The 27,056-nt window shown below is 30.9% G+C and overlaps 1 protein-coding gene across 3 annotated transcripts in view; it reads left to right on the top strand.

Annotated features, from left to right (window-relative positions):
* The first annotated feature begins 2,006 nt into the window (after window positions 1-2,006).
* LOC138936780 (putative leucine-rich repeat-containing protein DDB_G0290503) overlaps window positions 2,007-27,056 on the top strand; it is a 36,716-nt gene continuing 11,666 nt past the window's right edge. Inside the window, exons 1-10 of one of the 3 annotated variants that reach the window (XM_070302433.1) lie at window positions 2,007-2,103; window positions 10,214-10,313; window positions 10,446-10,665; window positions 10,930-11,229; window positions 14,025-14,221; window positions 14,308-14,463; window positions 18,266-18,554; window positions 18,621-18,749; window positions 19,722-19,965; window positions 20,192-21,029. In XM_070302433.1, coding sequence (XP_070158534.1) covers window positions 2,055-2,103; window positions 10,214-10,313; window positions 10,446-10,665; window positions 10,930-11,229; window positions 14,025-14,221; window positions 14,308-14,463; window positions 18,266-18,554; window positions 18,621-18,749; window positions 19,722-19,965; window positions 20,192-20,208 — 1,701 coding nt within the window. In that variant the 5' untranslated portion in view covers window positions 2,007-2,054 and the 3' untranslated portion in view covers window positions 20,209-21,029. Of the gene's footprint in view, window positions 2,104-10,213; window positions 10,314-10,445; window positions 10,666-10,929; window positions 11,230-14,024; window positions 14,222-14,307; window positions 14,464-18,265; window positions 18,555-18,620; window positions 18,750-19,721; window positions 20,110-20,191; window positions 21,030-27,056 lie in introns of those variants that run through there. The other 2 variants (XM_070302432.1, XM_070302431.1) reach the window with 2 other exon arrangements.

Here is a 27,056-nt window from a genome sequence, read left to right as displayed (position 1 = left end):
AGACACTATAATCAGAGACTGACCACAAAAAAACCAGTTTTGATTGGTCCGCTATTTTTTGTCTATTCCTGCTGATTTTTAAACCTATTAATTATGTTAATCTTAAAATATAACACAATTTTTAAAGGTAAATAAAAGTTAATAACTTTTAAAGTTAACAAAAAGTATGTTTTATCATACAATTCTAATTTTTTATAATATCTATTTATATTAAAATGCAAAATTGGATAATTATAAAAATTAATATATGCAACAAAAAGTTTAAAAAATTATTTACCTTTAAAAAACAGTCCATAAAAAAATTTTCTCTTAAAAAATACTTCGGTAGAAACTAGACCAGTATAATATATATCAGTAATATTTTATTTACTTTTTTCCCAATATATACCCGGGAAAAAATGGCCGATATATAATTATATATGAAATATGGTCATATATAAATATATATACAAATATATATGATTATATGTATATACCCAGACAGCACAAGGATGTCTTTAGGACGTCCAAAGGGCATCCAGGACATACATGTAGGATATCCTCAGGATATCCCATTGTAATCCTCAGATCTCCTCTGGATGTCCTGAGGAAGAGTAAATGATAGCCGTATATTAACCTCTGGAGAATCCAGGGAGATCCTGTGGAACATCCTAAGGATTTTTATAGGATATGTTAGGGATATTTTTCGTATGTTTCAAGGAGCAAATTTTAAAATTTAAATATAAATTAAAATTATGTTTTGTTATTTACTGCCAATATTAAAAATCTAATATTAAAAATAGTTCATCGTTCTTTAATATTTGAGGCTTTCGTGCTGTACATGAATATTTTAGGTTTGGCTCCTGGGTTTGAGTTGTGTAATATTTTCTAAACAATCCAATATCTGAATTCCCTATGTTGGGATTGCATCAGAAATTGAACTGATAGAAAATAATTACATTTGTAATTTCCTGTCAGTTGCTCTTTGCAAGCTTTATATAATTCTCATGACCAAATCTCAAATACGAGTTCGCGTGTCGCATAGTGGTAAACAAACGAACTAATGGTTGAATACTATTGTTTGTAAAGTTTTTGGAATGTTGCGAACAGTAACATTTGTCATGAAATATTAAATAAATAATAATTTTGGATATATGAAAATGTGCGCATCAAATTCAATTATTAATATTAAACGAAATTAACGTTAACAATTAATTGCACATGTATATGTCCTCTGGAAATCCAAAAGACATCCAATATAATAGGCAGGGCAGATATATCCTACAGACATCCAGGGGTTATCCAGTGGACATTTATAGGACATTAATACTTATTATAATACTTAAGATCTCTAAATTATATAAAATAGCCGACACAACTAAAAATAATGTATGCATATTAAACTTTTATAAATATATTTATAATAATATCTTAAAACATCCTACAAATGTCCTGAACCGTCCTGGACATATTCAGGATGATCCTGAAGATGTTTTGTGCTGTCTGGGTAATTATATATGATTATATATAATTATCATATGATGTATATATAGTTATATATAATCCTGTATGATGTTTTATATATTGTCATATAACCGTATATGAGATTATATATATTTATATATAATTTTATACAATTATATATATTTATATATAATTATATATAAAATTTATATATGAGCATATTTCATATATAAATGTATATAATTATAAAAAGGCCATTTTTTCCCGGGTATGTATATTTTTTTCTCGGGTAATGATGTGCTGCATTTATTTTTTATGATTTTTAAAAATATTTTTTATATTCTTCTTATTTTTAATAGCATTATATTGTATTTTTATGCTCAAGATAAAACAATTATTATATTCAAGATTTTTAAAGGCAGATGGAAAAGAAATATTTGAAGAATGCAGCTAAAAACAAAACTTGTTTTTCATTTATAAAGGTTGGTAATGCTGCACTATTCGACTCTCGGCGGATTTTTAAAATCTTTTATATCTACTGGCATACAGTGCGAGATCAGGTCTCTGCAGTTCACCGCTAGTCGCGTCAGAAAACAGTCGCCTGTGATTGAATGCATTTACGCCATACGTTTTTTCGTCAGAAGGATATAAATTTGATAAGTGAGTAAAGCAATCGATATTGATCGTTTCAATCGTCCTTCTTACGTCGAAACAAAAATCGAGTCTTTTTTTGATATCGATAGACATAATATTTAATTGTATATTCGCTCTTTCCCTTTATACATGATACTTACGGAAAAGAATTAACACACGCTATTCATCTATCTGTTATATCGCCTCTTATTTTATAATCGCATTTCTTTTCTATTTTATTCGCCTTTTCGTTTATGCATACATCTTTGATTCCGATTTATTTAATTATTGCGCATTAAAAACGCGATTTACATCGCGATTGTATTGTATATTACTTATCCAATGAGCAGATAATATTTTTAAAAACATTTTTAAAAATTTTTGAGAAATATTTTCAAAAATATAGTTTTGCTTATTGGGTACTTATATCACAAACACATTTTTGCAATTTCTTGGAGATTTTGATCGATTAATGGAAAAATGCTGTCTCAAGACTAATTGAAATCACTAAATAAGTTGCGTCGTTCGATCAGTTTCTCTTTTTTTGAAATTTTTTTATTGATATCTGCAATTTATCTCCCTTTTATATCTGCAATTTATCTATTATCAAAGTGCACTTCATACAAAGTCGAATAATGCATGAAAATTTAATTAATTTTCTTATAAACATTTATACCTGTTTTTTATTGCATTATATTAAACTTTTGGAATTCAAAATGATATATGTATATATGCTGATATTGGGGAAAGAAAAGAGAAATATATTGCGAGAATGATAAAAAACAGATAAAAATTAAATTTATCGCTTAAAACAAAAAAGTTTATGTTAATATTATTTAATTACAAGTTTATAATAAATATTTTTTTTGCTATATTTTAGCCATTTATATATATCTTTGAGCATTTTTATATACTAGGTGGAGCATTTAAAACAGGCCATCTGAATAACTCGACTGCTTTTGGCGATAGAAAAAAATGCATCAGACCAATTTTGCACCTACAAAAAAAACTATTGGCATCAGATTATGTTCTTGAAACCAAGCAAAATTGGTCGGATTCATTTTTTTCTATCGCCAAAAGCAGCCGAGTTATTCAGATGGCCTGTTTTAAATGCCTCACTCTGTATTTTATCCTCTCTTTATACATTGTCATATTCTTAATATTTAGAGTTTTAAATATTGTTATCTCTCTGTGCTTTTCTTGTCTTAGTCGATAAAATAAATATTTTGAATTTTGAATTTGAAAATATAGTTCTAACAATAATTATAAATAAATATATAGAATTGATAAATTCACAAATAAAAAGAAGAATTCTTGTTTTTTTTTAAATATTAAATCTTTCAAAGATCTTTCAAATCTTTTAAATTTTTCAAAATATAGTAACTTCAATCTCTACAAATTCTATGATATATATCTGAATTCTTAAAATTTTAAAAACAGAATATTCCTGGATTTTTAAAATATCAAAAATATTAAATATATCTCTAAACTTTGAACTTTTTCTAATAAGAATGTTTATTGAAAAATAATGGTGCAACATTTATATAAAAATTATATTAACATTGTACGCGTAACAGTTACCAGTCTTCTTAGCATTCTATTTATAGCACAATATAGCCTGTTATGAAGGAATATTCCTTGTTCAGCTCAGCAAATTATATACATCATACTGCAATCTTTCCCTCTCTCTCTTGCTTTTTCAATAATTATACTTTAAAAGATTATAAATCTTAACATCTCTCTCTCTCTCTCTCTCTCTCTCTCTCTATAATAAAAATATGTATACATTATATTTTGCATGTACATAATGTTATATATATATAAACATCTGTTTTGTTATTAAATATAGTAAAATTTAAGGATTTAATAATTGCATAGAAATAAAAAGAATAAATTTTTCTTTATTATTGAAAAAGTTTATTGTTACATTCTGTTTATTTTTTTTATTACACATACACACGTATGTATATATATGATAATAATAAAATTATTAAAATAAAATTTGATTGCCTTGCAATAAATGAATTAATGAATTTTCAAAACTTGCTTCACATCTGTTAGTAATGCACTTATATAAAAGATAAAATAGATCTGTTGCGCGCACTTGAAACACATGGCTTGATGGCTATAATGGCTCACATGGCTTCTTGCAGGAATGCTTATTTATGTGTCCATAAATAGCTACACACATCTTATTCTTTCATCACTTCCATAGAAGAAAGGAGCTGTATTGTGTAGAGAAGTTACTTAGTAATAAATATACATTCTACAAAAAAGTATTTTACTTAACTAATTTTTGTTTAAGCAAATTAAAAATATGTAAAAATTAATGATATTTATAAATTTAATTTTAAAGATAATATAAACCTCTGAAAAAACCTCACAAAGGTAAAAAAATACGCCTAGTATATAAAAAATATTTCAACTTCTATGCAACAAAAAGTTTGAAGAAATAAAAACAGATATCCCTAGTAAACACTGTTTATTGTAATAATATAAAATGGTAGTAACAAATAATATAACACAAGTTACTTATATAATATATAATTGAAATATATTATATGTGTTATTATGTAATATTATAATGTTTACTATATTAAATATTACTGCAATTTAATATTGATATATTAGTGTTATAATATAACAGAATATCATTGCAATATAATATTGCTATATACGTGTTCCTTCGCTTGCCGCTACGCGGCAAAATCAGATTTAATTAATTCATATTCAATGAAATACACATAAAACTCGCAAAAGACGGATACTAACATAAGATACAAAATATATCTTCTTTTTTGACAGTTTAATTTCTGATAAAGGCTGCGTTCCGATGTTCACTGCTAGTACCTGAAAATCTATAGTATACGTGACGTAAACTATAGATTTTCAGTACTCGTAGTGAATATAGGAACGCAGCCACAATCTCAACAAGAGATCCAGAATATTAAATAGATTATTTGAAATTGGGCGAGTAAATAAAATAGTCTATTTACTACTGGAAAGCAAATTTACTATTTACTATATTTTGAAGCAAAAAATCGGAATTTTTATAAAAATTAAATCGCAAGTTTTATAAATTAGATAGATTTATAAATTATTAGTTATTAATTAGTTTTATAAATTATTTTTTATATTTATTTAATTACCAAATCTATAGTGGATTTTATATGAACCAATTCTATATGGTATTACTATACGATATAATAACGATATAACATATATTATATTACATATTATATTTATAAGTGAGAAATTATAATAAACATATTATAATTAACCAGTAACTTACCGGAAATACTTATAGTATTTCCTTTGTAACATTTCGTTTTATTACTCTTATATAACATTAATATAACAGTGTTTACTGGGATATTAATGATATTTACAAATTTAGTTCTAAAGATAATATATATAAGATATAATCGACATAAAAATTAATATTTAAAAGAAGATAAATTTTAGAACATTAAGAAGTTGAAATAAACTTTTTTATTAATTTTGGTTCAGCAACTAAAGTTAATATTTCGTAGAATGAAATATACAAATATAAAAAAGGAATAATATATATATATATATATATATATATATATATATATATATATATATATTATCCATTATTTATCAATTATTAATATAATATAATATAATACAATATAACACAATCTAATATTTATTAATATTTACGAAATCAAAATCCACGGATAGAGATATTAATATTAGAATTTTTATAACTAATATGTATATAATAACATACAATAATATATAATTAATTAAATAAATTCAAACATGCTTTTATAAACGCTGAGGGACAGAATCGTCTTGAGACTAAATGTCTTCTACGCGAGTATAACTGATAATTAAGCATGATTTATTATGAGTGATTTCTTTCTACATTTCTTGGGGTCATCATGGGTGAGTGCGTGCTTCTTATCTCGATGCAAGTTCATTCAATTAGACACATAGAAAAAGATATTTTATAGCTTACACAAGTAGTGACATTCTTATTTGTTTAGTATAATTTTATTGAGATTTTTCACTGTTTTCTTAATTTATATTAGATTTTATCAATATCTAACAATCTTTTTGGGTAATATCCCATAACAAAAAAGTTATGGACATATTACAAAATAATTTTATTGAAACATCGCAATATTGCAAATCAGTTGCGAAACATTTCTTTACGATTGCTATAAGATTGTAGCAACATATTAAGATATCACCTTCTTGTAATATTGCAACAAAATATCATAGCAATTTAATTCATACAGCAAGAAGTTGCAAAAACATTAGATATCCGGATAGCCAAGAATGTTAAAATCATGTTTTGTCAAAGCTTTGCGACAAGGTGTGCTTTAATTTTGACAACAATTATCTAACAAACATTTGTCTTGTTTTGGTTTGTCAAAAAGTTTGAAGCAAATTGACGGCAAAATTTTTTGTCTTACGATGCTGTAAATGTGTAAATAATAGAAAAAGGCTTGTCCGAAAATTTTACGCATAGAAGAACACGCATGATGCTATTCACGGTGTAACACAAACTTTACGTCAATTAATAGCAAATCTTGTTATACACGCTATAATAGCAAATTTACGACAAGAACAGAGCAAACCTTGTTGTACACAATATGATAACATATTTACGAAAAGAACAGAACAAAGTATACTCTGGCACAACGAGATGCAAAATTCATGCAAATAACAGAGCAAACCTTGCCATGCATGGCATGACAGCAAATTTACTTTATTACAAACTTTACAAAAATATAGTATTCAGCCGATAGGTCGTTTGTTTATCGTTATGCGACACGCTATATGCATCCATCTTGTATTTGATTTTTAGTCATGAGAAGTATATAAAGCTTGCAAAAAGCAACTGGCAGAAAATTAAAAATATAATTATTTCTATCAGTTCAATTACTGATACAATCGCAAACATAAGGAATTCAGATATTGGACTGATTGTTTCTTTTAGATCAGGCAGATAAATGTCTGAAAAAGTTTAAATCATCCGTTTATTGTTTACTTAAAATGTAAATATATATATATATATATATATATATATATATATATATATATACTGGGTGTATATATATATATATATACTTCTATGTACAGAATAATGAGACAATTCAATTAGTATAAAAAAAAAATTGTTTTTAGGAAAATTATTTACAATGTATTTTTTTAAACAATTATTTGTTTTTTTTGGTACCAATTAATTTGTCTTATTATTCTGTACATAGAAGTATTACGGTAAAATTATCGAAAACTGAATATTTTACGAAATATTTTATTTTTTATATCAAAATATGTCAGATTAAAATATAAAATAACTCAAAAAGTACTTAATGAAAAAATACTTTATTATAGTGTTTTGGAAAGCTCTCGATGTCAGCTACAAGAATACTAAATAAAAAATGGAGGTTTCCATTTAAGATTTTAAAGTTGACCTTCACATGACCTTCAAATGATTTTCCAAGGTCAAATCATTGTCACCATCTTATGGCCCCCTTGAAGCCACACAACTTTTGTTTGAAACATTTTTCTCTTCCGGGCTTGTTTTTTGAGATATTCGACTGGATGAATTAAAATGGGCCACCCAGTATATATATATATATATATAATTCATATATTATGAACTCATTTTCAATTATTCATATATTATTATCATCTCATAATTATAATAAATGTCACCTAAAACTCTTGTCTACGCGGTCGCATATTCTTAAACGACGCGTCAGAAAATATGATGGATTGCTTCACAAAAAATATTCCTCTCTGCGAGATTTATCGTTCTTCAGAGTTTGTCGCAGAGTTTCTGAATTACCCTATACAGAAAATTACCATAAATTTACTATCATGGGCATACGTACATGGCAAGATTTGCCCTGTTCTTGCCACAAATTTGCTGTCATCCCGTGCACAGCAAGGTTTGTCCTGTTCTTGCTATAAATTTGCTGTCATGCCGTGCACAGCAAGGTTTGCTCTATTATTTGCGTAAAATGTACGTCACACTATTGCGACAAGCCTTGCCAGCAAAAACTAAGCTTTTTGCGGACACACCTTGGCACAATTTTCTTGTAAAGGCATGCTGCGAGCTTTGCGCGAAATTTGCATCATTTTGCTTGCTGGGTACCCAGTAAATACAAAGTAACAGTAATATAATATCAATGTTATAATTTCCCACTCAACAATGTAACTGTGATATAACATGCCTTGTACATAACAGTTAAATTGTTGAGTGGGAAATTATAACATTAATGTTATGTTACTGTTACTTTGTGTTTACTCTGGGTAGATATTTCAATGTAACAATGGAATATTCCATATGCATTGCAAAATATTGTTATAATGTTGCTACAAGATTGCAATAACATTAAAGTGTCCGCCCAGTAATATTGCAATATAACATTGCAGTAATTTTATAATGTAACATATACTTGTAATAATACAATACATTACTGTGCAAATTTATTTATAATAGTATAATAATATATAGCATACAGATGGTTTTCATCTTAACATTTACTTTTTCTAAACTGCCTTATATCTGTAGTTACAATACAAATATTACTTTATATATTGTATGATAAAAACACTTGATGTAACGTAAATTAAATAATAAAAATAATAAAAATAAATTAAAGAATTAAAGAATTTTTAAATAATTTAATTCGTAAAATTCAAAATTTTATTTATATGGATATTGTACCCCAAGTAACAAACTGACGTCATAATGACGGTAAACATTAGTCACAAAATTACCAATTAGACGTCCTAAGTTAGATTTCATGTGACCCGAAAATGACATCGATATGTCACACCCACGGGACGTCATTTTCTGACGTTTCTCAGACAGCACAAAACATCCTCAGAATCATCCTGAATATGTCCAGGACGGTTCAGGACATTTGTAGGATGTTTTAAGATATTATTATAAATATATTTATAAAAATTTAATATACATATAATACATAATTATTTTTAGTTGTGTCGGCTATTTAATATAATTTAGAAATCTTAAGTATTATAATAAGTATTAATGTTCTATAAATGTCTATTGGATAACCCCCTGGATGTCTATAGGATATCTGCCCTGTCTATTATATTAGATGTCTTTTGGATTTCCAGAGGACATATACATGTGCAATTAATTGTTAATATTAATTTCGTTTAATATTAATAATTGAATTTGACGCGCACATTTTCATATATCCAAAATTATTATTTATTTAATATTTCATGAGAAATGTTACTGTCCGCAACATTCCAAAAACTTAACAAAAAATAGTATTCAACCGCTAGTTCGTTTGTTTACCGTTATGCGACGCGCGAACTCGTATTTGAGATTTGGTCATGAAAATTATATAAAACTTGCAAAGAGCAACTGACAAGAAATTAAAAATATAATTATTGGATTGTTTAGAAAATATTACACGACTCAAACCCGAAAGCCAAACCTAAAATATTCATGTACAGCATGAAAGCCTCAAATATTAAAAAACGTGAACTATTTTTAATATTAGATTTTTAGTATTGGCAGTAAATAACAGAATACAATCTTAATTTATATTTAAATTTTAAAATTTGCTCCTTGTGAAACGTATTCCTTGAAAAATATCCTTAACATATCTTATAGAAATCCTTAGGATGTTCCACAGGATCTCCCTGGATTCTCCAGAGGTTATTACTCGGCTATCATTTACTCTTTCTCAGGACATCCAGAGGAGATCCGAAGATTAAAATGAGATATCCTCAAGATATCCTACATGTATGTTCTGGATGCCCTTTGGATGTCCTAAGGACATCCTTGTGCTGTCTGGGATTATATATGGGCCATTTTTTCCCGAGTTCTCATGATTAAAACGTAAATACGAGATAGATAGAGCATAACACGCCACATAGCGGTAAGCGAATAAACTAGCGGTTATTGAACATTGTTTTTTGTAACGTTTCTGGAATATTGTTGTAATATTTCTAATGAAATATTACAGTTATATGTTCCTAACGTCTCTAGAATATTATATTGCAACTTGTAATATCGCAACATAAAATGTGTTCAGTGCTGTATGGGTATAATATATTATACTAACAATAAGAAAAACAATCCAATACAGATTAATATAAATTACAGTTCCTTGGAAAAGCAACAATAACAAGACAATGAGACTGCTCATTGTTTTGATGCTCTTGTATTGCTTTTGCATCAATATTGGTCATACCAGGGAGATAACGTATGTAATTTATTAATTATTTAATTTATAAATTGATATTTTAAATATGTTCTTCTTTTTTCAAATTCAGTTTTCATAATATTTCGTTATATTTATTCTATGTCCTATAAATGGTTACATCAAATTTTATAGTCACGAAGATATTAAAGATGCAATGTTGAGCTTAGTACATATGATGAGGGAGAATACAGAAAAACTCGAAAGGCACGAAGCAAGAGAGCGGCAGCTGGGCGAACAATTAAAGAAAACTATAACTATCTTAACAAAGCGTGTATCCGCTGTGGATGGTCTGAAACTGCAGCTGAATAAATTAGATGAAAGGATCTCTGGATTAGAGCATCTGTTCGCGCAGGTCAATCATTTACTTAATAAAACGAGTAAAAACATTATTTTTTATAGTGAATAAATAAATAAATAAATCTCGTCTTCTTTTCCATTTTACTTCCGTTTAACTTTTTTTAAAGTATTGCGATAAACTCTCTTTTCTTATCTTTTTGTACCACCAGTTGTAGCTTCAATCTTTACTCGCTTTTCCTTCCTCTGCATTTCTCTGTATATCTTTCTTTTCTCTCTATCCTATTTTTTGGAATGTTAACAATGTTTTTTTTCCGTGCAGAGGGATGAGAGAGAACGCATACAAATGCAGAAAACGATGGACAGTTTGGAGGATCTGGAGAGCCGCTTGGAAGGATGGCTCACGAATATTGAAAATAAAGTTGCAGAAATAAATAGTCGCCCAGAAACAACATCTATATGGAACAATAATTTTACCGATATTCTCAATAAATTGAATAAAATCGAAAATAATTCAATAGAGGGAATTGCAAGGCTCAAAGAGGATCTGCATAACAATGTAGAAAAGATGGATAGAGAATCAATTACGTTAATGGGGAAGGCACATACAATTTTCTTAGAGGTAATCTATTTGGGAAAGTAACACACATTTCTTATATTTTCAAAACTATAAATCGCATGCTGAGTTATACAGGGTGATTCAAAACAACCTTCTGTACTTACAATGTCATATACTTGACACTATTCTAAGACGATTTTTCCTTTGCCAAAATTTTTTCCGAAGCTTAGTTTTCAAATTATAAGCCAAAATAGTTAACGAATTACGGGCCGCGTACGCGTGGCAGCAGGGGCGGCGCAACTCACCATCCGATGCTGGTGATTACGCGAGGCGCTCGCTGCGATCAACTGTTTGCTATGTGATGGGGTGTATGTGTGAGAGAGAACGTATATGCGTATACACACACATACACATTCTCTCTCTCTCTCTCTCTCTTTTACACCCATCGCATGTAGCAAACAGCTGATCGCACACACGCACTCTCTTTCTCTCTCTCTCTCTGTCTTTCTCTTTTACATCCATCGCGTGTAGCAAACAGCTGATCGCACACATGCACTCTCTCTCTCTCTCTCTCTCTCTCTCTCTCTCTCTCTCTCTCTTACTGATTCTTTTTATGTAGTAATTCGTTGCCTTCATACGACTCAATAAGTAATACTTCCGTGTGACACAACAAGTAACTAGCAAATTTTTTTTAACTCACAACTCAGATAGCCAAGAATGTGAAAATCACGTTTTGCCAAAGCTTTGCGACAAGATATGCTTTAATTTTGACAACAATTGTCTAGTAAACATTTGTCTTGTTTTGGTTTGTCAAAAAGTTTGAAGCAAATTGACGGCAAAATTTTTTGTCTTACGATGCTGTAAATAATAGAAAAAGGTTTGCTCGTAAATTTTACGCAAAGAAGAACACATATGATGCTATTCACGGTGTAACACAAACTTTACATCAATTATTAGCAAATTTTGTTATACACACTATAACAGCAAATTTTTCGACAAGAACAGAACAAACCTTGTTGTACACAATATGATAACATATTTACGAAAAGAACAAAACAAAGTATACTCTGGCACAACGAGTTGCAAAATTCATGCAAATAACAGAGCAAACCTTGCCATGCATGGCATGACAGCAAATTTACTTTATTACAAACTTTACAAAAATATAGTATTCAGCCGATAGGTCGTTTGTTCATCATTATACGACGCGCTATATGCATCCATCTCGTATTTGATTTTTAGTTATGAGAAGTATATAATCCTTGCAAAAAGCGATTGGCAGAAGATTAAAAATATAATTATTTTTATCAGTTCAATTATTGATACAATCCCAAACATAAGGAATTCAGATATTGGACTGATTGTTTTTTTTAGATCAGGCAGATAAATGTCTGAAAAAGTTTAAATCATGCGTTTATTGTTTACTTAAAATGTAAATATATATATATATATAAAATTCATATATTCATTATATTGTGAATTCATTTTCAATTATTTATATATTATCATCATCTCATAATTATAATAAATGTCACCTAAGACTCTTGTCTGCTCGGTCGCATATTCTTAAACGACGCGTCAGAAAACATGATGGATTGCTTCACAAAAAATATTCCTCTCGAGATTTATCGTTCCTCAGAGTTTGTCGCAGAAGTTCTGAATCATCCTATACAAAGAGAATTATCACAAATTTGCCATCATGCCGTACACGGCAAGGTTTGCCCTATTCTTGTCACAAATTTGCTGTCATCCCGTGCACGGCAAGGTTTGTCCTGTTCTTGCCACAAATTTGCTGTCATGCCGTGCACCTCAAGGTTTGCTCTATTATTTGCGTAAAATGTGCGTCACACTATTGCGACAAGCCTTGCCAGCAAAAGCTAAGCTTTTTGTGGACACACCTTGTCACAATTTTGCTGTAAAGGCATACTCGAGTTTGCTGCAAACTTTGCGTAAATTTTGCATCATTTTGCTTGCTGGGAAATTGTACCACTTATGGAACTTTTACGAATTAATCCACGCACTTTATCGATAAATTGAATTTATTAACGATTATAACGGTTAATCACAATCTACCGATTACTACCGATTAATTATTAAAATAACTCGAAGAAAGAAACGCGTTATTCGATGCGGAGACTGCTCGACGACAACAAGCAAGTTATATCGGTACTGGCGTTGCTGGGTTGCTGGCTGCCGGCTGCCGAACGACTGAATGTATCACATTACACGTGATCGACGTTATCATGTATCCTGTGATCGGCTAAAGCCTCCGACATTGTCAATTCGATAGTTTCGAAAACATGAAACTATAAAATATGAAAATATAATGACGTATAATAACATCGTTTTTTTTTAATAAATTCAGTTTATCGATAAAGTGCGTGGATTAATTCGATAAGCGGTACAATTTGTGAGTGAAAAAAAGTTTGATAGTTACTCGTTGTATCATACGGAAATATTATTTATTGAGTCGTATGAGGGCAACGAATCTCTACATACAAGGTAAGAGTCAGTGTGTGTGTGTGTGTGTGTATGGGAGAGAGTGAGGGGGAGAGAGAGGGGGAGAGAGAGAGAGAATGTGTATGTATACGCGTATACGTTCTCTCTCACACATACCCCATCGCATATAGCAAATAGTTGATCGCAACGAGCGCCTCACGTAATCACCAGCATGGGATGGTGAGTTGTGCCGCTTCTGCTTGCCTCGCGTACGCGGCCCGTAATTCGTTAACTATTTTGGCTTATAATTTATAAACTATGCCTCGGAAAAAATTTTGGCAAAGGAAAAATCGTCTTAGAATTGAGTCAAGTATATGGCATTGTAAGGATAGAAGGTTGTTTTGAATCACTCTGTATAGGTGCAGGATGTAGCCACCAGGATTGAGGATATCGAGAACTCTCTAGAGAAGATAAAACAGCTGACGCAGACTGTTCAAGAGAAACCATCGGAGCGGCAGATGGATTTGGCTCCATCCTTTGACGAACATATCAGGACATTATTGCGAGTGCAAGAGTTAATAGAGAATTCTTCTGACAGATTACATGAATTACCCAAGTAATTTTATATCTGAACCTCTCATGATTAAATTTGAATTTGTGTGACATTATTAACTTTTAATATTTTAATGTTTCAATATATAGAATAAATGAAGTGCAGATGCTCCACAATGAGACGCAGGCCATGTTGCAGGAGACTACGCACGCGTTGAAGGATATTGTTACAAGGAGTATCAATAATATCGAGGATAGAATAACAGAAACCAAAGAAGAAACAAAGGATTCAGTAGCAGCATTACGGTAAATTTTTTTTTGTCATCTCGAGATATCATAAATATTAAATATTGTCAATAAATATTAAAGATGGGCAAATAAGAACCACACGCTAAGAGAAAGACGCTAGAATTATGTGAATCTTCTTAAGTTCACTTACGTTTATTAATTATATAGCTAATAATTGCAAAAAACCAACCGCGAACCTCTAGTTTGAAAGTTTTTCTCTGATGATAGAGTCGTTGGAAAGCAGACGCCAAGTGTCAAACTCCGTCCTCACAATGCGAAGTCCGAAATAGCACTTGGAACGCGTCGAAAAAGCGAGATGTATTTTATTCATATTCCCAGGTAGCCAAGAATGTTAAAATCACGTTTTGCCAAAGGTGTGCGACAAGGTGTGCTTTAATTATGACAACAATTGTGTAGCAAACATGTGTCTTGTTTTGGTTTGTCAAAAAGTTTGAAGTAAATTAATGGCAAAATTTTTCATCTTACGATGGTGTAAATAATAGAAAACTGCTTGCCCGTAAATTTTACGCATACAAGAACACGTATGATACTATTTACGGTGTAACACAAACTTTAAGTCAAATCTTGTTATATACGCTTTAATAGCAAATTTACGACAAGAACAGACCAAACCTTGTTGTACACAATATGAAAAGAACAGAACAAAGTATACTCTGGCACAACGAGATGCAAAATTCATGCAAATAACAGAGCAAACCTTGCCATGCATGACATGACAGCAAATTTACTTTATTACAAACTTTACAAAAATATAGTATTCAGCCGATAGTTCGTTTGTTTATCGTTATGCGACGCGCTATATGCATCCATCTCGTATTTGATTTTTAGCCATGAGAAGTATATAAAGCTTGCAAAAAGCAACTGACAGAAGATTAAAAATATAATTATTTCTATCAGTCAATTACTGATACAATCCCAAACATAGAGAATTCAGATATTGGATTGATTGTTTCTCTTAGATCGGACAGATAAATGTCTGAAAAAGTTAAATCATCCGTTTATTGTTATTTAAAATGTAAATATATATATATAAAATTCATATATTCATCATTTTATGAATTCATTTTCAATTATTCATATATTATCATCATCTCATAATTATAATAAATGTCACCTAAGACTCTTGTCTGCGCGGTCGCATATTCTTAAACGACAAATCAGAAAACATGATGGATTGCTTCACAAAAAATATTCTTCTCTGCGAGATTTATCGTTCCTCAGAGTTTGTCGCAGAGTTTCTGAATCGCCCTATACAGAAAATTACCGCAAATTTACTATCATGCCGTACACGGCAAGGTTTGCCCTATTCTTGCCACAAATTTGCTGTCATCCCGTGCACGGCAAGGTTTGCCCTATTCTTGCCACAAATTTGCTATCATGCCATGCACAGCAAGGTTTACTTTATTATTTGCGTAAAATGTGCGTCACACTATTGCGACAAGCCTTGCCAGCAAAAGCTAAGCTTTTTGCGGACACACCTTGTCACAATTTTGCTGTAAAGGCATGCTCGAGTTTCCTGCAAACTTTGCTCATAGTTTGCATCATTTTACTTGCTAGATTGTAACCGTTAACAATTGCGTCTCGCTTTCGTTGTGTCCTGGGTGCTACTGCGAACATCGCGTCGAGGATGGAGTTTGATACTTAGTATCTGAGTCCGGTAATTATACATATTAAGTCCCTACCCCTGCAGGATAGTAATATCGACATATGTTGTCAAGGTCATGATCCCGATCAAGATTCCGAAGGTTTTAGCCGGCGGTCGTTGTTTATTCAAAAGTTATTAACAAATAAAGTTTGAGAAGTATACCACGTCATTTTCGAACAACATGTATAAAAGAATAGCGAGTTTGACCTTGACATAACGAAACTCGTTACACAACGACTGTCATCGATGGGAGATTTCGCAAATTAGAGATTAAAGGTTGGTTTCTCAATTATTAGCAATTATCAGCTATATCGTTTTAAATTACTGAGGATAACCCGATATGAGAACAAAACGTATAATTAATAAACATAACTGAATTTAAGAAGATTCACATAATTTTGGCATCTTCCTCTCAGCGCGTAACTCTTATTTGCCCGTCTTTAATATTTTTATTAATATTTATTATTTAAAATCTTATATACTAAATTATCGTTAAATATTGTCTTTTTCATCGGATATCAAATATCATCTTTATATTAAACAAATAAAAATCATGGTCAGAAGACCATATTTAACATTAAATATGAGTCTAAATATATTGTATAATCATCTTTTTTAAATAATGAAAATATCTCTCATGAAACAAAACAAAAAAATTGATAAATGGTCTTGAAAAGCAAATAGCGAATGTCCGTGCAATATATATATCAAGTTATAAAATCATTCAATTCCTAAATATCTTAAAGGATAAGCTTTCGTAAAAAACATTCTCATATAAATAACAATGACAAAAGTCGCGAATCGCAAAAAATAAATAACATAAATAATGAACGCAACCCAGACAGCATAAGGATGTCCTTAGGACGTCCAAAGGGCATCCAGGACATACATGCAGGATATCCTCAGGATATCCCATTGTAATCCTCAGATCTCCTCTGGATGTCCTGAGGAAGAGTAAATGATAGCCGCATATTAATTTCTGGACAATCCAGGGAGATCCTGTGGAACATCCTAAGGATTTTTATAAGATATGTTAGGGATATTTTTCGTATGTTTCAAGGAGCAAATTTTAAAATTTAAATATGAATTAAAATTGTTTTGTTATTTACTGCCAATATTAAAAATCTAATATTAAAAATAGTTCACCGTTCTTTAATATTTGAGGCTTTCGTGCTGTACATGAATATTTTAGGTTTGGCTCCCAGGTTTGAGTTGTGTAATATTTTCTAAACAATCCAATATTTGAATTCCCTATGTTGGGATTGCATCAGAGATTGAATTGATAGAAAATAATTACATTTGTAATTTCCTGTCAGTTGCTCTTTGCAAGCTTTATATAATTCTCATGACCAAATCTCAAATACGAGTTCGCGTGTCGCATAGCGGTAAACAAACGAACTAGCGGTTGAATACTATTGTTTGTAAAGTTTTTGGAATATTGCGAACAGAAACATTTCTCAAGAAATATTAAATAAATAATAAATATAAAAATGTGCGCATCAAATTCAATTTTTAATATTAAACGAAATTAATGTTAACAATTAATTGTACATGTATATGTCCTCTGGAAATCCAAAAGACATCCAATATAATACACAGGGCAGATATATCCTACAGACATCCAGCGGACATTTATAGGACATTAATACTTATTATAATACTTAAGATTTCTAAATTATATTAAATAGCCGACACAACTAAAAATAATTATGTATGCATGTTAAATTTTTATAAATATATTTATAATAATATCTTAAAACATCCTACAAATGTCCTGAACCGTCCTGGACATATTCAGGATGATCCTGAAGATGTTTTGTGCTGTATGGGAAACGTTTCTGTCCTCGACTCTCTTCAATAATACATATAAAAAATAGAAAAAATACAAACGATCAAGCGATAAAAAGTCAAAAAGTGTCAAATATGTGTTGCTATCGCTTATGGACATTCCAAAGTCGCACAGGTCGAGATTCATTATCCATCAAAAAGTTTTACCCAGAATTTGCGAGAGGAATAATTGAAGTCAGACAAGCGCCAATTGAAGATCCATATAGCAAGCGTAAAATCAAAATCGTGTACGAAACTCGCATGACAGTAACGCTTCGCAGCATAACTTAACTTTTTTTTAAATTTTGAGCCTTTTTTATGCTATAGGATGGACTTGGCTAACAACGCAGAACGTGTTAGCCAGGAATTACAGGATCTGGAAAAAGGGCAATCCGTAATGGTTTCCATGGCTGATCACGTTTTAGATACAAAAAAAAGAGTAGAGTATGGCGTACATCAAATCTTACTCGAAATGGGCGATCTAGTAAAGGCACAAGGTGTCAATATCAACAGCACTCTTAGTCAAAGATTCGATGGAATCTCAAACGACATCATGGATAATCAGAACGGTGCTTTAGCAAACCTTACTAGTAAAATGGAACAGGAAATGAATAAAGTAAATGATCTGTTACTTGCTTACTGAGTTAGTTGCCGGAATTTATCGCTACTATCTTTATTATAGGTCTGGCGACAGATCAATGTGATGTACCAGCAGATGTCAGAGAGTGCACGAGCTTTAGACAAATTACATCAACAAAATGAAGCCTACGTTAACGGTACGACATCTACTATGGGTGGAATGGAAAGTAAGGTAACGATAAGCATAATTAGATTTAAAAATAAAGAAGATTAACGCAAAATTTTTCTAAAATAAAAGCCAGATGACACCCCAGTAAGCAATTTGATAACAACTTGTTGCCAAATTGGCATCAAATTCGCTCAAAACTTGGTAACAAATCCAGTGCCATCTGTGTCCGTATTAAGCTTGTGTTTTGGTGACAAAGATTGTTGATATAATCTGACATCAAATTGACGGCAAAAACCGAGCAAAGCTTGACATGATTTGACGTCAAATTGATGGCAAAAATCGAGCAACATCTGCGCAAGACAATCTGATAGCAGATTGTCAGCAAAAACCGAACAAATTCTGCAGCTTTTGGCCATTCATATAAAAGTATATTTAAATAGATTTAAAGCCTTAACCCTAAGTACAAAATGATGATAAGTTTTGGTCATAAAATGACCATTAGATAATTAGACTAAGACTTAAGATATTATAATATTATTAGCATTTTGTAGGCTTTATATACACTCATGACAAGAATTTGAATACGGGTATAGATAATGAATAACGTGCCGCATAGCGATAAGCGACTGAACTATTTTATAATACTTTGTAATAAGCTGCAGATTTTGTTCGGTTTCTGCTGCCAATTTGCCATCAGATTGCGCACTCTAGATCCTGCTCAGTTTTTGCCGACAATCTGATGTCAGTCATGTCAGCAAGCTTTGCTCGGTTTCTGCCGCCAATATGCTGTGTAGTTATGTTAGCAAGCTTTGCTTAATTCTTGCCGGCAATCTGCCAGCTTAATTGGTAATAACAACTCTTGTACCAAATTTGTAGCCTTTTTTTGCTGACAATAATTTGTAGCAAACACTTGGCAATATCTGTTAGAAGAGACCTGACTGACTGGGACTATATTAGATTATCACACATGTATTCTGTACTTCTGTAGTCAATATTTCTTGCGTCATTGCTAAACTAATCATGAAAATCTTGCAGGTCGGCGAAATAACAAAACGTATGATGGAAGTAGATGAGAATTTGAACTATCTGCTCGGTCGCTTGTCTTTAGTGACGCACGAATTCAATCAAATTAAGACAGGCTTAGGAAAAGCTTTGGACAATATCAAAGCTTCTTTTAAGGTAGTCCAAGAGAAGGCGTTGGACTTAACCCATCCGGGTCCTCACCCGCTTCCGGAAAATTACAAGAACCCGAACGAATCTGAGACCAGAAAACCAGACGGTAAGCCTCTATCGGATCTTGAAAGTTATATCTTCAACCTATTCTTTAATTGACTACAAGGTTTCTCCAAAGATTTTTAATTAATTTCCTTTATTCATTAAAACAATATAAAGTCCTATAAGCACAAAGAACTCTCGTAATATTTTTTACGGTTTCCAGCAACAAAATTCAACTTTAAAAATTTTGTTGCCGTTAATTTATTTATTGCGCAAACTATTTGTTTTAGTGGTGACCGTGAAGTAAGCCCTATCCGACTCTCAGATTAAACGATTGATTTGGACTAATTTCAGCAGAAAAGATAACTTTTTATCCTCTTTAGTGAATTAATACCGTACCGCCACCAACATCATTATTACCATCATACTCATCAGAAACGATTATAAGATATACTGTCATTTGGAAAACTTTCGAATGTATTCATCAAATTTCTATGAGAAAAGCTAATGAACCGATCTAATTTATTAAAATATAATATTATATAAAAGAGAATGTAATTAGAAAACTACATGTTTTATGCAAATGCACATTTTCATGAAAGATCGACAAAACTTACAAAAAAGGTTAATTTTTTTTATCGGAAAGCTTTAAAATGCAATTTATATTTTTTATAATACACATTTTTAGCAACTATTTTTTTCCACGAACTAATAATGTAAGTCTTATATGAAGAAAGAAATATATTCCAGATAATTTTTAATAGATTTTAACAAAATTTTAGTTTATAGATTAGTATTCTATATATTATTAATATCGAAAAATTATATAATATAGCCTGATCCTAATAAGTAAAAAATCATTAATGTAACATTTTATAAAGGCTGTGTTTCGATATTCACCGCCAGTACTGAAAATCTATTATAGTTTATATACATCACGTATACTATAGATTTTCAGTACTAGCAGTGAATATTGAAACGCAGCCATAATCTGTATTTAGTAATATGTAATGTTGTTAAGTTATGTAGATTTTAATGTTGTAATCGACGTTATTATGAACAAACTTTGACATCGATTTCAAGATTTTAATAATATCGAAATGGGCATGCCTTAATATTGTAAAAAATGTTGCATGTAAATGTTTTTCTGATAATGTGTTAAAATAATAAAAAAAATAATGTTTTGAAAATGTTCCAACGATACTCAAAAATACCATATTATAAAATAATATATTTAAAATATTTATAAAATATTATGACAGAAAGAAAGAAAGAGAACATTAGGTAAATTTACATAAAACTAATATTACATATTATTGATTTAATATTTCTTGCTTACTGGGATATTTTTCCTAAAAAAAAAAAAAAAATCAATTACAGATTTATAAAAAATCCATTATTATAATTTTAATCCATCATTAATATTTGATTTGCAGAAATAGAACATTTTATGTTTCTTTCATATATACGTCATCGTAGGCAAATAGCTATTTTAGGGCCGTGTTCCGATATTCACTGACAGTACTGAAAATCTATAGTATATGTGACGTAAACTATAGATTTTCAGTATTGGCAGCAGAGTTATGCCGTAGATTTCAAACTTACGTCTACATGAATTGTTTATGTATTGTCTACATGATGTTTACATGGACTTTTTTCATAGACAATGTAAACTATTAGGTGTACAACTTTGCTTCCGCCGTTTTCCTATAGATCGCTTTAGCGGTAAGTAGTAGTCGAAATAAATAGATCATAGACGTCATGCAATAAACTTGGGCATCTGTCAACATAACCCCATAGAAACATTAGTCGATTTGTGTCTGCATCATAAAGTTATTCTCGATTGAAAATGTCAGTTTACGAGCCAAATTCTCGTCATTTGCGGGAGGTTTTAATTTTCTGCTTCAATATGAAGAAATCTGCGGCTGAGGCTCATCGAATGCTCTCAAATACTTATGGTGAAGCCGCTATTAGTGAAAGAACATGTCGTGAGTGGTTTCAACGATTCAAGAACGGTGATTTTCACGTCGAAGACCGGCATAGCGGTGGAAGAGAGAAGGTTTTCGAAGATGCAGAATTGGAGGCATTACTTAATGAAGACTCGAATCAAAGTCAAAAAGAATTGGCACGATCATTGGGAGTGGACAATACTTTGAATCATAAATGTATAACCAGTTTTTTACAATAAAGCCTCGAATTTCGGGAAAAAAACGGCGGAAGCAAAGTTGTACACCTATGTAAGCTTTATAAATAAGATGTCAGAATGCAAAAAAAAAAATGATTATATTATAAAATAGGTAATGTATATGTATATTGTATAGATAATGTATATGTATTGGTAATGTATATGTACCCAGTAAGCAATTTGATAACAAATTGTTGCCAAATTGGCATCAAATTCGCTCAAAACTTGGTAACAAATCCAGTGCCATCTGTGTCCGCATTAAGCTTGTGTTTGGTGACAAAGCTTGTTGACATAACCTGACAGCAAATTGACGGCAAAAACCGAGCAAAGCTTGACATGATTTGACGTCAAATTGATGGCAAAAATCGAGCAAGATCTGCGCAAGACAATCTGATAGCAGATTGTCAGCAAAAACCGAACAAATTCTGCAGCTTTTGGCCATTCATATTAAAGTATATATTTAAATAGATTTAAAGCCTTAACCCTAAGTAACAAAATGATGATAAGTTTTGGTCATAAAATGACCATTAGATAATTAGACATTATATAAAATCATATATTAATATGTTAAAACATATAGGTAAATTCAAATAACTTAATTTATAAAATTGAAGATCTTTTTGGACAGAAATTGTTTGAATAAGTGAAAATCGAACAATTATCTGTCCGATTTGCCAAAAATCAATTCAATATCTGAATTTCATGTATAAGAATTGTGTCAAAAATTGAACTGATAGAAATATATATATTATAATATTATTAGCATTTTGCAGGCTTTATATACACTCCCCAGACAGCACAAAACATCCTCAGAATCATCCTGAATATGTCCAGGACGGTTCAGGACATTTGTAGGATGTTTTAAGATATATTATTATAAATATATTTATAAAAATTTAATATGCATACATAATTATTTTTAGTTGTGTCGGCTATTTAATATGATTTAGAAATCTTAAGTATTATAATAAATATTAATGTCCTATAAATGTCCACTGGATAACCCCTGGATGTCTGTAGAATATATCTGCCCTGTGTATTATATTGGATGTCTTTTGGATTTCCAGAGGACATATACATGTACAATTAATTGTTAACATTAATTTCGTTTAATATTAAAAATTGAATTTGATGCGCACATTTTTATATTTATTATTTATTTAATATTTCTTGAGAAATGTTTCTGTTCGCAATATTCCAAAAACTTTACAAACAATAGTATTCAACCGCTAGTTCGTTTGTTTACCGCTATGCGACACGCGAACTCGTATTTGAGATTTGGTCATCAGAATTATATAAAGCTTGCAAAGAGCAACTGACAGGAAATTACAAATGTAATTATTTTCTATCAGTTCAATTTCTGATGCAATCCCAACATAGGGAATTCAGATATTGGATTGTTTAGAAAATATTACACGACTCAAACCCGAAAACCAAACCTAAAATATTCATGTACAGCATGAAAGCCTCAAATATTAAAAAACGTGAACTATTTTTAATATTAGATTTTTAATATTGGCAGTGAATAACAAAACATAATTTTATTTTATATTAAAATTTTAAAATTTGCTCCTTGAAACATACGAAAAATATCCCTAACATATCCTATAAAAATCCTTAGAATGTTCCACAGGATCTCCCTGAATTCTCCAGAGGTTAATATATGGCTATTATTTACTCTTCCTCAGGACATCCAGAGGAGATCTGAGGATTACAATGGGATATCCTGAGGATATCCTACATGTATGTCCTGGATGCCCTTTGGACGTCTTAAGGACATCCTTGTGCTGTCTAGGTCATGACAAGAATTTGAATATGGGTATAGATAATGAATAATGCGCCGCATAGCGATAAGCAACTGAACTATTTTATAATACTTTGTAATAAGCTGCAGATTTTGTTCGGTTTTTGCTGCTAATTTGCCATCAGATTGCGCACTCTAGATCCTGCTCAATTTTTGCCGACAATCTGATGTCAGTCATGTCAGCAAGCTTTGCTCCGTTTCTGCCGCCAATATGCTGTGTAGTCATGTTACCAAGCTTTGCTTAATTCTTGCCGGCAATCTGTCAGCTTAATCGGGAATAACAACTCTTGTACCGAATTTGTAGCCTTTTTGCTGACAATAATTTGTAGTAAGCACTTGGCAATATCTGTTAGAACAGACGTGGCTGACTGGATCCAGATACATTAACTATTTTCTAATATAATCATTTTTTTTGCATTCTGAGATTTAATTTAAAAAGCTTACATAGTTTACATTGTCTACGAAAAAAAAATCCATGTAAACTTCATGTAGACAATACGTAAATAATTTATGTAGACGTAATTTTGAAATCCACGGCATAACCCTGCAATAATGTGTTTCAGCTATTTCTCGCAGTTCGTTTCCCAATCTAATTTTACTTTTAAAACTGAAAATAGGTTTGGGTTGAATTATATCTTTCGGAAGTGGAGCCCCCCCGTAGAGAGGGTGGAATCATGAAGGAAGAGTAAGAAAAGTTATCTACCTAGATTGGAAATGGTCACGAAAAATGTTCCGTATGTGGCCAGGTTTGCCAAATAGAATAACTTGGACCAATTCGTCGCCATCTTGAATATTCGTACATAGATAATGTTACGTTTAGTTGTGTTAGTGATTAGTAAGTGTATGGATGACACCTCAGATAGCCAAGTCTGTCGAAAGCAGATCATGCCAAGTGCCTGCTATCAATTATTGTTAGCAGAAAGAATACAAATTTGGTACAGAAGTTGTTATTTCAGATTAAATCGACAGATTGGTGCCAAAAACAAAGCAGAATATGCTGAGCAGAAAACGAGCAAGATTTGTTAACATGACTTAACATCAAACCCTCATAGCACATCAACATCCTAATAAGGTTCCAATCATCTTAAGCTGTAAGATAATAACATTCCACGGAGATTAATAAATCTGCCATTAACCTCGCCCAAATTCATCCCATTAACATTCCAGAGACCTTGCGCATAACGTTGTATTCCCAGTAAGCAATTTGATAACAAATTGTTGCCAAATTGGCATCAAATTCGCTCAAAACTTGGTAACAAATCCAGTGCCATCTGTGTCCGCATTAAGCTTGTGTTTTGGTGACAAAACTTGTTGACATAACCTGACAGCAAATTGACGGCAAAAACCGAGCAAAGCTTGACATGATTTGACGCCAAATTGATGGCAAAAATCGACCAAGATCTGCGCAAGACAATCTGATAGCAGATTGTCAGCAAAAACCGAACAAATTCTGCAGTTTTTGGCCATTCATATAAAAATATATATTTAAATAGATTTAAAGCCTTAACCCTAAGTTATAAAATGATGATAAGTTTTGGTCATAAAATGACCATTAGATAATTAGACATTATATAAAATCATATATTAATATGTTAAAACATATAGGTAAATTCAAATAACTTAATTTATAAAATTAAAGATCTTTTTGGACAGAAATTATTTGAATAAGTGAAAATCGAACAATTATCTGTCCGATTTGCAAAAAATCAATTCAATATCTGAATTTCCTGTATAAGAATTGTGTCAAAAATTGAACTGTATTATAATATTATTAACATTTTGTAGGATTTATATACACTTATGACAAGAATTTGAATACGGGTATAGATAATGAATAACGCGCCGCATAGCGATAAGCGACTGAACTATTTTATAATACTTTGTAATAAGCTGCAGATTTTGTTCGGTTTTTGCTGCCAATTTGCCATCAGACTGCGCACTCTAGATCCTGCTCAGTTTTTGCCGACAATCTGATGTCAGTCATGTCAGCAAGCTTTGCTCGGTTTCTGCTGCCAATTTGCTGTGTAGTTATGTTAGCAAGCTTTGCTTGATTTTTGCCGGCAATCTGCCAGCTTAATCGGTAATAACAACTCTTGTACCAAATTTGTAGCCTTTTTGCTGACAATAATTTGTAGCAAGCACTTGGCAATATCTGTTAGAACAGACCTGGCTGACTGGGTTAATATTCATACAACATGCCAGAAACTTTCTAATATTATTTTCAATAAGGAATCCTTGCAAAAAAAATATTATATTAGCAAAAATCGATTAAATACTGTTGGTTTTCAATAGCTTTCAATCGTTTTTTCAATAATAATTTAATAGTTCAAACTATTTTTTTCTTTAATATGGAATGTCGTAAAAAATTCATAAAATTAAATAAAATGGGCTATTTATTAGTGTATTTTTGGGAATATGAAAATATATATACATATATATATATATTTTTTTAATATGGATAATTTAAACTTTTTCAGACATTTATCTGCCCGATTTAAGAAACAATCATCCAATATCTGAGTTCCTTATATTGGGATTGTATCAATATAATATTGAACTGATAGAAATAATTATATTTTTAATCTTTTGCCCGTTGCTCTTTGCAAGTTTTATATACTTCTCATGATTGAAATTCAAATACGAGAATGGACGCACTGCGTGTCGCATAGCGGTAAACAAACGAACTAGCGGCTGAATACTATTTTTTTGTAAAATTTTTGGAATATCGCGCGCAGTAACATTTCTCATGAAATATTAAATAAATAATAATTTTGGATATATGGAAACATGCATATCAAAGTCAATTATTAATATTAAACAATATTTCATAGTTTTGTAATATTTTCAGCATATGCAAAAAGTGAAATGTTAGCGCGTAAGGTTGTTAAAATATTGAAATAAGGTTCCATTAATCTTCTGACAATATTATAAAGTACGGTCTTATTGTAAGATTAATGGTATATACCAGTAACACGATCATTAAAATATGTAAGTTTGTAATCTCCCTATAATCTTATTGCAATGTTCGGTGCTGTGAGGGAATTGGTGGCAAAAACCGAGCAAGATCTGCGCGCGCGCAATCTGATGGCAGATTGATAACAAAAACCGAGTAGGATCTGCGCGTATGCAATTTGACGGCAGATTGGTAGCAGAAATCGAGTAGGAT

This window comes from Polyergus mexicanus, unplaced genomic scaffold (assembly GCF_030449975.1).
Source record: "Polyergus mexicanus isolate NDT 795.1 unplaced genomic scaffold, iyPolMexi1.0 SCAF_10, whole genome shotgun sequence".
NCBI classification, from domain to species: Eukaryota; Metazoa; Arthropoda; class Insecta; order Hymenoptera; family Formicidae; genus Polyergus; species Polyergus mexicanus.
The sequence above is the reverse complement of the archived record's forward strand: the minus strand, read 5'-3'. Positions and strand labels throughout refer to the sequence as shown.